The sequence below is a fragment of the Megalobrama amblycephala genome, linkage group LG11 (genome assembly GCF_018812025.1).
Source record: "Megalobrama amblycephala isolate DHTTF-2021 linkage group LG11, ASM1881202v1, whole genome shotgun sequence".
Classification (NCBI taxonomy): domain Eukaryota; kingdom Metazoa; phylum Chordata; class Actinopteri; order Cypriniformes; family Xenocyprididae; genus Megalobrama; species Megalobrama amblycephala.
The window spans coordinates 31237414-31249642 of NC_063054.1; the positions used below are offsets into that span (position 1 = coordinate 31237414).

The window sequence follows — 12229 nt, forward strand, 5'->3', positions numbered from 1 at the left end:
CGCTTTGCAGGCCTGAACTAGTGGATGGTTACGGATAGCCTAAAGGCTCGACTTCTGTTTCTGAATATGTTTTATTATTCAGAGGGTTAATATGATTTGATTCACTGCTTTGGCTGCAGCTAGTTTAACCTGTGCAATTCTGCTTGCAACTGCATTTGTTTATTTTATGGCATCACAACTGCATCTAGTTTGAATTCAAAGCCTTGTGGCTACTTGACCCATAGGCAATACCTCTTAAAGGGTTAGTTCACCCAAAAATGAAAATTATGTCATTTATTACTCACCCTCATGTCGTTCCAAACCCGTAAGACCTTCATTCATCTTAGGAACACAAATTAAGATATTTTTGATGAAATACAAGAGCTTTCTTATCTCCCTATGCCCAGAAAGGTAGTAAAGACATCGTTAAAATAGTTAACATGACTACAGTGGTTCAACCTTAATGTTATGAAGCGAGGAGAATAAAACAAAACAAAACAAAACAAAAACTGTGCGCAAAAACAAAACAAAAATAATGACTTTATTCAACAATTTCTTCTCTTTCCTGTCAGTCTCCTACACTGTTGACATTGTACACAGCGCAGCGCTTCCAGGTTCTACGTCAGAATGCTCTTTGTCCCTGTCAACTCTGGCTTGGTTAGTTGCGGACACAATATTCAGCAATATTATTGATTTGACTGTACTGACTCTATTGGATGAGAACTGAACTGAGCAAGACAATTACATCACTGTTTCATATTTGATGTACTTTACACAGTAATTAAATGAAACTGAATCAACACTAAACTGACCTCAGCTGAACAATGATGCCTTATATATATTTTTTCTTTTTAGAGCTGATTTATAGGAGAATTGTTTGCATCACTGAATCATTTTTTCCTGTTTATCCCTGTAAAGCTACTTTGAAGCAATCTGTATTGTATACATTTAAATAAAGGTGACTTGACTTGACTAACCTGACTTTAGTGACAACAGCAGTTTAGTGCAGTGTAGTGTTGGTTTGAATAATAATAATATTAATACATTATCATTATTTTTTGTTTTTTATTCATAATGAAAAAAAACAAACAATTTATATTATTATTATTATTATTATTATTTGTTTTGTTGTCATTAAAGGGTTGTCATTAAATGAAAATTCTCTCATTAATTACTCACCCTCATGTCGTTCCACACCTGTAAGACCTTCTTTCATCTTCGGAACACAAATTAAGATATTTTTGATAAAATCCAATGGCTCCGTGAGGCCTCCATTGACAGCAAGATAATTATCTCTTTCAAATGCCCAGAAAGCTACTAAAGACATATTTAAAATAGTTCATGTGAGTACAGTGATTCAACCTTAATATTATGAAGCGACGAGAATACTTTTTGTGCGCCAAAATAAAAAAATAACGACTTTATTCAACAATGTCTAGTGATGGGCGATTTCAAAACACTGCTTCATGAAGTTTCAAAGCTTTACGAATCTTTTGATATCAAACTGCCAAAGTCACGTGAACCATTGAAATTTTGAAACATTTTGAAATGCTTATGACGTAACGAACCACTGATTCGAAACAAAAGATTCGTAAAGCTTCGAAGCAGTGTTTCGATATCGCCCATCACTAGATATTGTTGAATAAAGTCGTTATTTTGCTTTTTTGCGTGAAAAAGATATTCTCGTCAAACTGTTTTAAATATGTCTTTAGTAGCTTTCTGGGCATTGAAAGTGTTAATTATCTTGAGGGCAATGGAGGCCTCACTGAGCCATCGGATTTTATCAAAAATATCTTAATTTGTCTTCTGAAGATGAACGAAGGTCTTGCAGGCGTGGAACCACATGAGGGTGAGTACTTAATGACAGAATTTTCATTTTTCGGTGAACTAACCCTTTAAATATTATTGTTTACATTAGTATGAAATGTATCTTTATATTTGTGTAATCATATTTAATGTAAATATATTCAAAATTTAAAATATGCCATCCCCAAACAAGAAGAACGCCACTAAATAAATAAATAAATAAAGATATCGATGATAATTTATTGTAATTATTAATAATAATACTGTTGTGGTACTTTTTCCCCAGAAAAAAAATGCACCATCCACGATATGTGAAACGTAAAAAAAAAATATGGCAAGTGCCAAAAAATGGCCAAACCTTTATTTAGTGAGTCTCGGGAGGATACAGAGCGAACGCTCTCCCCTCCTCCGCCATGTGATGACGGACAGACTGTATCACCGGAGCGATGCTTGAAGTCACTCTCATCAGCAACAAAGCGAAGCAACAGCAGCAGCAGCAGCAGCACTGACGTAAACCATCCACCACATCACCGGAACCATACGGACCAGGACCGACACCATATCGTCTCTTCCGAAGGACGTATAGGATGAAAACGGAGCGCTGAGAGAGACTTGGGATCGTGATGATGCTCGGACTCCAATTCACGGCAACATTTGAAATGCGCGTTAAATGGAGACTCATGACAAGAGATGCTGCAGGGTGCCGCATTGCCTGGCCGCTTGATGATGGTAGGATAGAGCAGCGCTTTTAACCGTGATGCTCGTTCTTAGATGCTTTTGGGGTGGGATGGAATGAATGAACGGATTTTGTGGTCGAGTCAATGCCTCAGATTTGATCATACGCAAACTAAGACGATTTCAGCCTGCTTAAGCCATAGACATATACAATCGATGAGCACGACCAGATGAATGTATGTGAATTAAAAAAAAAAAAAAAAAAAAAAACCCACGATACAGGTGAACTCATAAGGTGAACTAACGGTGTCATAGCTTACACTCAGGACCATCTCCAAAGTCAGGGTTTATTTGAAAGCACTGCAGTGACAGGGCTCTTTATGATTGGCATTTTCATAATCAATTACATAGAGCATATTTAGTGTAGTATATACAGTATAGTCAGCCTTGGTCCATTGCAAAGACAATGACTCATTTACAGGCAGGCCTGTCTCCAGAAACCCTGGAGAAAGCCAAGGTGGAGTTAAAGGAGAACCCCGACACTTTGCATCAGGACATACAGGAGGTGAGGGACATGATCATCACCCGTCCAGACATTGGCTTTCTCAGGACAGACGATGCTTTCATCCTGCGCTTTCTCAGAGCCCGGAAATTTAACCATTTCGAGGCCTTCCGCCTCCTGGCCCAGTACTTTGAGTACCGGCAACAGAACCTAGATATGTTCAAGAACCTGAAGGCCACCGATCCCGGGATCAAGCAGGCTCTGAAGGATGGATTTCCTGGGGTTCTGTCCAATTTGGATAGATACGGGAGGAAGATTCTGGTTCTGTTCGCAGCGAACTGGGATCAGAGCAGGTAAGGTGCTATTGGATTTTGGCTAATTGTGGGTAATGACGCGCACTGTCTGAGCTGTCTTTTCAGCATCAGTCTTCTGTCATTCACCAGACTAGAGCGTGATGTTTAGACATTATGAGGCGTTAAGTTAAAGGTACAGTAACGGTGTACATTACGGTGCCCATGTTAAGTTACACATATTGCATTACTATTTGTAGTGACAAATAAGGATGTGTCGGATGTTAAAACATGTGACAAGTTAAAAATGTAACATTGCTATAGAACATTTATGCCATTTTCTACATCATTTTATTTGAAAGTGGAGAGATTTTCAAGAGATATTTTAACTATCGAGGGTTTGATGTTACATCCAAGCCATAATAGGTGGTGACCTTTGACCTGACCCAATATTCTACATGACTGTCCTTCATATATGCCATTTGTAGTATGACAACATAAATTCGACATGTACCCCTGGAATATTTACTGTTATCTTCTATTTTAAAGAACAGACAGTAACTCTCTCAAAATGCTTCATCTAATCAAAAAAACTTAATGACCTTGACATACATTCTCTTACAGTCATACAGTCTTAGGGTCTTGGCACATGTCAAAATGGCTACCTGCATGTACAACATGCTGACTTTCACTTGAAATATAAGAGGTATTTTTTGCATTTATTAATGCCTTTTTAAATACCCAAACAACAACAAAAACATTGCTCATATATAGCCTCATATAGGCTTGGCTGAGAGTTCAGACCCAACAAGGGTTAATCTGTCATCGATGTGTCCTTGAGTACAGCACTTCATCCCAGGTTATTCCAGGGACACTGCAATAAGAGCACTGTAAGTGACCATTGGATGATCGACTAAATGTCAAATTATTTAATTAAATAAATACATTTCTTACAGTGTAATCAAGGTATTCATATACGCTCTTAGAAAAAAAGGTTCAGTAGGGTTCAATATGGAACCCTGGGTTTCTTGACACTTTATGCCAAAAAGGTTCTAGATACAGTGAAATGTCTTAAATGATTGCATAGTAATTTCATGTTTAACAGATAATTTCAAATGTTTTTCTAGTGATAAAGTATGTTTACAGTATGTTTCATTCATAAAATTTAATTACAATTCAAAAAATGCAATTAATTAATGAATTGATGACAGAAACCTTCAAGGTTCTAGAACCTTTTCTTCTAAGTGTGAGGTCGGGTGTATATGAATACAAGTGTGTGAGCTTAAATGTGCCCTAAAGTTCCAAATGAAAACATTTTGATTCACTCCTTGAACTTATAGCCCAAATCCAAGACTTTAGTAAAGCACTATCTATCTACAGTGACCTCAACAATCTTTGGACACTTGCGTCATACATATTTTGTATGTAATGTAGTGACTTTCATGCATATTTAAGAGTAAAATGAAAATTAACCCATGATTTACTCACCCTCAAGCCATCATAGGTGTGTATGACTTTATTCTTTCAGACGAACACAATCGGATATTGTGCAAAATATCCATTCCAAGCTTTATAATGGTAGTGAATGGGAGGTGTGATTTTGAAGCCTAAAAACTGCATCCATCCATCATAAAAATAATCCATATGGCTCCAAGGGTTTAATAAAGGCCTTCTGAAGTGATGGGTTTTTATAAGACAAATATCCATATTTAAAACTTTATAAACTAAAATAACTAGCTTCCAGCAGACGACCGTACGCATATATGCATATACCGTACGCATAAGTTGACTTGCGCCACAAGATTAACCCCTGACGTGATGCATGACGCAGGATGAAGCAGTATCATGAGATGAGATTCCTCTCGCGGTTCAAACAAATAGGGCTGTGCAACGAACTCAAGCTCCTCTTCTCTTATGTATCGAAATCGTCTGACATTTCTCTTTAAAATGTCTTGTTTTAGACTTCTAATTTGTGAACGGTGTTTTGCTCTGTCCTCTGTGCTTCTGCGTTCATCTTTACAACATGCGACAGATCAGGGGTTACTCTTCTGCCTCAAATCGATGTGTACGGCCGTCTGCCGGAAGCTAGTTATTAGAGTTAATAAAGTTTTAAATATGGATATTTTTCTTACAAAAACCCATCACTTCACTTCAGAAGGCCTTGAAACCCCCTGGAGCTGTGTGGATAATTTTTATGATGGATGGATGCATTTCCCCATTTACTACCATTATAAAGCTGGGAAGAGCCAGGATATTTTTAAATATATCTCCGATTGTGTTCGTCTGAAAGAAGAAAGTCATATACACCTAGGATGGCTTTTGGGTGAGTAAATCTTAAGATAATTTTAATTTTTTGGGTGAACTATCCCTTTAAATCATATATGTGCATGTATTTCTCCAGATTTTATTTGTTTTAATGTTGTGAGAAATCATGGCGCTTACTGTTGGAGTCTCACCTCTTTAGACTGGAGAGTACATAGTGCTCGAGTCCATATCAAACAGCCTTTGAATCCATGCCAGTAGCACCATTGCCTTGGATGGCAGGGCTCCTGGCATCCTCTCACAGGAACAATGTGTGATGAGCACTAGGGTCAAGTCAGGCCTGATTTCCTACATTTATTCAAGCATTATGGGAGATGTACTAATGAAGTTTAAACACCAATATTGACTAATATGAAGCACACTTACCCAGTTACTGTATGAGAATATATATGTATATATACAGTGCTCAGTGTAAATGAGTACACTCCCTTTGAAAAGTAACATTTTAAACAATATCTCAATGAACACAAATTTCCAAAATGTTGACAAGACTAAGTTTTATATAACATCTGTTTAACTTATAACATGAAAGTAAGGTTAATAATGTAACTTAGAGAACAAAATTTTCAGTTTTACTTAAATTAGGGTGATGCAAAAATGAGTACACCCCACTGATAGTCTCTGGAGCAAAGCTAAATTTTAGACTACAAATGTCTAATTTAACAAGAATTCAACCACAGGTGAGTCTAATTATTCATTACACAGCTGATTATAAAAGGGTGTTAAAACTCCTTCCCATTTCATGCTGTCAGCAATGGCACCACATGGAAGAGAAATGTCACAAGACCTGAGAAAGAAAATAATTTCTTTACACCAGAAAGATGAAGGCTACAAGAAGATCAGCAAAGCTTTACTTATCAGTCAGAATACTGTAGCAAAAAGATGGAACTGTAACCATCTCACAGAGACGTCCAGGTCGTCCACGGAAGTTAACACCTCGACAGGAGCGTCTTCTGATGAGAAGGGTTGAAGAAAATCGGCATGCAAGTTCACTGCAGTTATCTAAAGAAGTAGAAAGCCAAACTGGGGTGACTATTTCCTGTGACACAATACGGCGTACGCTGCAGAGGAATGGCACGCGGTGCCATCCACGAAAGAAGCCTCTCCTAAAGCCCAGGCACAAAAAAGCCCGCATAGTGTTTGCCAGGGCCCATGCTGACAAAGATGAAGACTACTGGGACTCTATACTCTGGAGTGATGAGACCAAGATAAATGTTTTTGGAACTGATGGCTTCAAAACTGTATGGCGTCGCAAAGGTGAGGAATACAAAGAAAAATGCATGGTGCCTACAGTGAAATGTGGTGGCAGTGTCCTTATGTGGGGCTGCATGAGTGCTACTGGTTTCGGGGAGCTGCATTCCATTGATGGCATCATGAATTCACAGATGTACTGCTCTATACTGAAAGAGAAGATGCTACCATCACTCCGTGCCCTTGGTCGTCGTGCACTTTTCCAACATGACAATGATCCTAAACATACATCTAAGGCCACTGTTGGATTTCTGAAGAAGAACAGGGTGAAAGTGATTCAGTGGCTCCTGATCTGAACCCAATCGAACACCTATGGGGAATACTGAAGAGATAAGTTGAGCATCACTCTCCATCCAGCATCCAGTCTCTAAAAGAGGTCATTCTTGAAGAATGGAAAAAGATAGATGTTGCAAAATGTCGCCAACTGGTTCATGCCTAGAAGACTTGGTGCTGTCATTAAAAATCATGGAGGCCATACAAAGTATGTAGTAGGTTTTGTTGTGGGGTGTACTCATTTATGCATCACCCTAATTTGAGTAAAAATGAAAAATGTGTGATCTAAATTATATTATTAACCTTACTTTCATGTTATAAGTTAAACAGATGTTATATTAAACTTAGTCTTGTCAACATTTTGGAAATGGCTTTTGTGTTCATTGAGATATTGTTTAAAATGTTACCTTTCAAAGGGGGTGTACTCATTTACGGTGAGCACTGTACTGAACTCACATTTAGAGTTTGTTTGCAAACCTTCCTAATGGCTTGTGCTTATCTCCAGGTACACTTTTGTGGATATTCTGCGGGCTATTTTACTTTCTCTGGAGGCAATGATAGAAGACCCTGAGCTACAAGTAAATGGATTTGTCTTGATCATTGACTGGAGTAACTTCACTTTCAAGCAAGCTTCCAAGCTAACTCCAAGCATGCTGAGATTGGCAATCGAGGGCCTGCAGGTAACAACAACTGATTTATTTTAATCTTATAGTTATGTTTATACAGAGAGTCAACATGGATATTACAAAAGCGTTCTTCAAATCTGTGCCTTCATGCATCTTCAATTTATCAGTCGATGTTCTTAGAAGCGATGTATTATATCAAATATGTAACGTTCATGAAGCATGCATCAGGTTTAAATAATAAGAATTGCTTAAAGTAATTGTGCATGTGTGAGGCTGAACAGGTGCTTGTAGAGGAATCCCTCTCCTGTCAAACATTTATTATTCTCTTTGTGAGTAACATGAACGGTAGCTGACCCAACACAAGGGAACACGATCTGCATAGAAACCAAGAATGAGTTTAGTTGCCTAATTTATTTTAATTTTAAAAGTAGTTGCATTAAGAAATAGTGTAGTGTGTTAGTAGTTCTCTTAGGAGTTGTTATTCAAGTGATTTATATTAGTGAGCATCTGTCTGAGATCCATTCCCTTTCATTATAATGAAGTACATCACATTTTTAACATTTATTAGTGGTGTTCGCTAAGGCAAGCATCTCTATTATAATTGCTCATACATAGGTTCCAAACAGACACTGTTCATCATTTACTCAACCTCATGACATTCCAAACTTCCATTCTTCTGTGGAACATAAAAGAAGATATTTTGAGAAATGTCTAGTGGTGTTTTGGACCCCATTAACTTTCATTGTTTGGACAAAAACAGTCGAAAGTTCTTTAAAATATCTTCTTCTGTGTTCTGCAGAAGATATAAAGTAATTCAGGTTTGAAACGTCATGAAATTGAGTATATATGATGAAATTTTCATTGTTTTTAGCGAACTATTCCTTTAACCACAAGCATTACATTTTGCTGCACAATTTATTTGTATTACCTGAAATTTGCAGCTAATTGAGTGATATTAATTTTCTAAGCATTTTGGGGTAACATTTGTCACCTTGTATGTGCTAAAATGAGCAAAACTGTTCCTGGATCATCCTCCTTGTTGACAGTTAATGTCAAGTTACAACAAGGGTTACCACACCATTCTTATTCACATATCATTCACCTTTTATTTTAAGAGGTTATGGGTAGGGTTAGGTTTAGGAGTAGGGATAGCGTTAGGACTAAGTTTTTGGACAGGAATGCTGTTCCAGGATCAACAAAACATGTCTGTCTTGGCAAAATCACAGCGACCGATATCAAAGAGACCTCAGCAACCGCATAGCAACACCTTGGCAACCACCCACAACAATGGTGGTGTGTTTTGCATGGACACTCATATTGCATAAATTGTAGTCATTTAACATCACTATGACACATAACTGAGCAGCAATCGTGAAATGGTCACTGTGCATTTAACAAGAGCTAGTCTGCGCATAGACATCGTCCATTTCCAGAAGCAGCCTCTTGAAAGCTCTCATTTAGACATCACTCTTTTGAGGAGGGCTTTGGTCTGATATGACATGTAGGCAGTGCAGAGTGAAGCCTGTTGACTGAATATTAATGCGGGTCCATGATGAGCCTATTCCACATTCCAGTGCCTCTTCAGACAGATTAGCCGGTGAATAATTGATCGCCGCCATTAGCATCTTGCATCCACAGTGTGCTGTTCACATTGAGTGGGACATCTCTTTTGTAGCCGTTTGAAAGGGAAACAATAGCGTAGATTGAGGGAAAACAGCTACAGCTAATTAGTTACAGTTCGAAAGAGTGCTCAGCAGCTAGCTTGTCAGCAGAAGTCATCACTTACATGTGTAAATATTTACAGGAATTCAGATTTTTTTTGCATTTTTGATCCAGTTTGCATGCATAAAATGTTACATGAAGCGACTTGAATGCATGCATTTACAGATTTACACTACTAGTTAGAAGTTTGAAGTTATTATGATTTTATTTTCTGTTTTTGAAAGAAATTAATAGTTTTATTCAGCACGGATGCATTTAATTGATCAAAAGTGACAGTGAATGTCACAAAAGATATCTATTTCAAATAATTGCTGTTCTTTTGAACTTTCTATTCATCAAACAATCCTAAAAAATGTATAGTTTCCACAAAAAATTAAAGCAGCAAAACTGTTTTCAGCATTGACAATAAGAAATCAAAATTAAGAAATGTTTCTTGAGCACCAAATCAGCATATTAGAATGATGCCGCCACAAGGATAAATTACATTTTAAAATATATTCAAATCAGGGTTCATACAGATACTTATCAAACAATTTCTTTATTGTCTTTTTAAAAGGTAAATAGATAGATAAATTACTTTAAGTTAATCATAGGGATTTATAAGTGACTTCAGTGCAGGTTACATAGTACCGCCAGTAGGTGGTGACAAGCAAAGCGACTCCGGGGTGACGCTGAATCTGGCGCTTCACTTAATAGAGATGAATGCATTGACCAGCGCTGTCCCAGTCATGGAAAATCCCCTTAACCATTGAAAGGATAGTATGACAAAGATATTGCTTTCAAACCTCATTCAAACTGATTTTTTCCCATTCAAGTACTTTTCAAGTACCTTTTCATAATTATGGCTGTCAAATTGAAGTACTTCAAAGCAAACCATGTCAAATATGAAACTAATAATATTTCATAATATTTCACAATATTGCAGTTTTTAATACTTAGTTCTGGCATGAAACTCTAGATGGGGCAGGCTGATCGGTCTAACTCATTTGGTATTGATCACGTCATTATCTACATAGTAGCTGATTGGTTGTTGTTGCATCAGTGGCAAAGGAGCTACGGCTCAACATTTAAACAAATACCAGTGTGTTGCTGGTAGTAGTGTGCAGCGCGCTTTCAGAAACCCGCACCATCCCCAGCTCCACCTGTATAGATCTGCTACGGGATTACTTCATGTATGTTACATATGCAGCTGCATCAGCATAGCAGATCTATTCTCCCATGACCAAAAACATTAACATTGCCATATCCATAAACATGCCAATCTTCAAAAATATTAAAACGTGTTACCGACCCCAAACTTTTGAACGGAAGTGTATGCGAATAGCATTTCTCAAATGCTTATATTAATGCGAGAATGCTAGAATGAGAGGTGTGACGCCCCATGGTTCTATTTTGACAGTGACAGAGCAACAGTATGTACATTGAGTCATTAAACATGACGTTTAGAGCCCGCAGGAAAAGCGCACAGCTCTCCGACCCAAAAGTGCAGGGTCATGTGAAGCGTTACATCAGTCTGATGGCATTGTTCATATGGACATCTGTCTGTCTCTATCATCAACATAATGAAGCATCAAAACCTTTTTTTGATGGCTCAGTGCTTTCTTTGTAAGCTTTCTGGTGTTTTAACTTAACTTATTGTCATACCAGTGAGTGAAAAAAAAATGAAAGAGAGAATGAGTGACAGAAACAGAAAGAATGGAAGGACATGGATTGAAGGAATAGAAGTACGAACATAAGTCCCTTATGTTCTCTGCTCATTTTTTCTTTCTGCTGAGTCCATTTGATGAACTACAATCTGTTGCTATTGAAGTACTTTTTATGCCAGAAGCTCATGTATGTTTTGCAAGGTTAAAATAGAACTAATGGATTCTTCCTTAAAAACCTCATGGTTTGCAGGCAATGACCATTGACTGTTCTTTGAGGTATTATGTTTTTATTATTAGTTTACAATAGAGCCATCTATCATATATGTTTTCTAGCAAATGGTGGCTCAGAAAAGAGCACTTGATGTGCAGAAAATGGCTGTTCTTAGCAAAATCAATAGACAGCAACATACTCCCGAGTCGAAAAGAAGTGAAAGAAAGAGGTCCTGGCTTTCCTGGAGCAGTGCTTTGTTGTTTCAGCCTCTGTTGTTTGCTTCTGTGCTTTGGACATGCCTTTTGTCTCTCTTAGTCTTGAGAAATAACCCACGCTTGGCAGCCAATCACAATGGGCCAATCTTCCCCAGCCCACCCCATGCCGAGTTTCCCTGGCAACCTGTCCAACCGCCATGCAATGCACCCTCCAGATGGGCTGTGCTCACAGAGAGAGAGACGCACTCATGTCACTCAGCCACCGTGTCCGTATGTGTGTTTCTATGTAGGGCACTTAAAGTGCATCTTAAAAAGCACAGGAAGTTCATTGTACTGACAGATTGACAAGCGTGGCATTCTTGCATTCCCATAAAATGTCATTTTTATTGCACTGTAAGGTTTTTTTATTGCTTGTCTGGGACTGATGTCAGGTGTTGGAATATCAGCAACAATTTTATTTCAATAATTATAAAGTGCTGTTTGATTTTGTTTTATTTTATAAGTTGTGTGCATTTCCAGCCTGGTCTCATTGTTAATACGTAGGTATTAATACGTAACTTTCAAAGACATAAAACGTACATTTTTGTACGTTTGGATAGGTGCTGAAACTTACAACATGGACGTATTGGCAGCATTTAAACGTGGCATTATTACATGTTTACAGCGAAAAATGTAAAATATTTACGAATCTTTTTAATGCTATAAAGATAT

At 37.7% G+C, this 12229-nt stretch overlaps 1 protein-coding gene across 1 annotated transcript in view; it reads left to right on the forward strand.

Annotated features, from left to right (window-relative positions):
* The first annotated feature begins 2111 nt into the window (after positions 1–2111).
* Positions 2112–12229, forward strand: part of clvs2 (clavesin 2) — a 29550-nt gene continuing 19432 nt past the window's right edge. The window contains exons 1-2 of the mRNA XM_048207413.1: positions 2112–3315; positions 7604–7778. Of these exons, the coding sequence (XP_048063370.1) occupies positions 2927–3315; positions 7604–7778 (564 nt within the window). The 5' untranslated portion in view covers positions 2112–2926. The remainder of the gene's footprint in view (positions 3316–7603; positions 7779–12229) is intronic.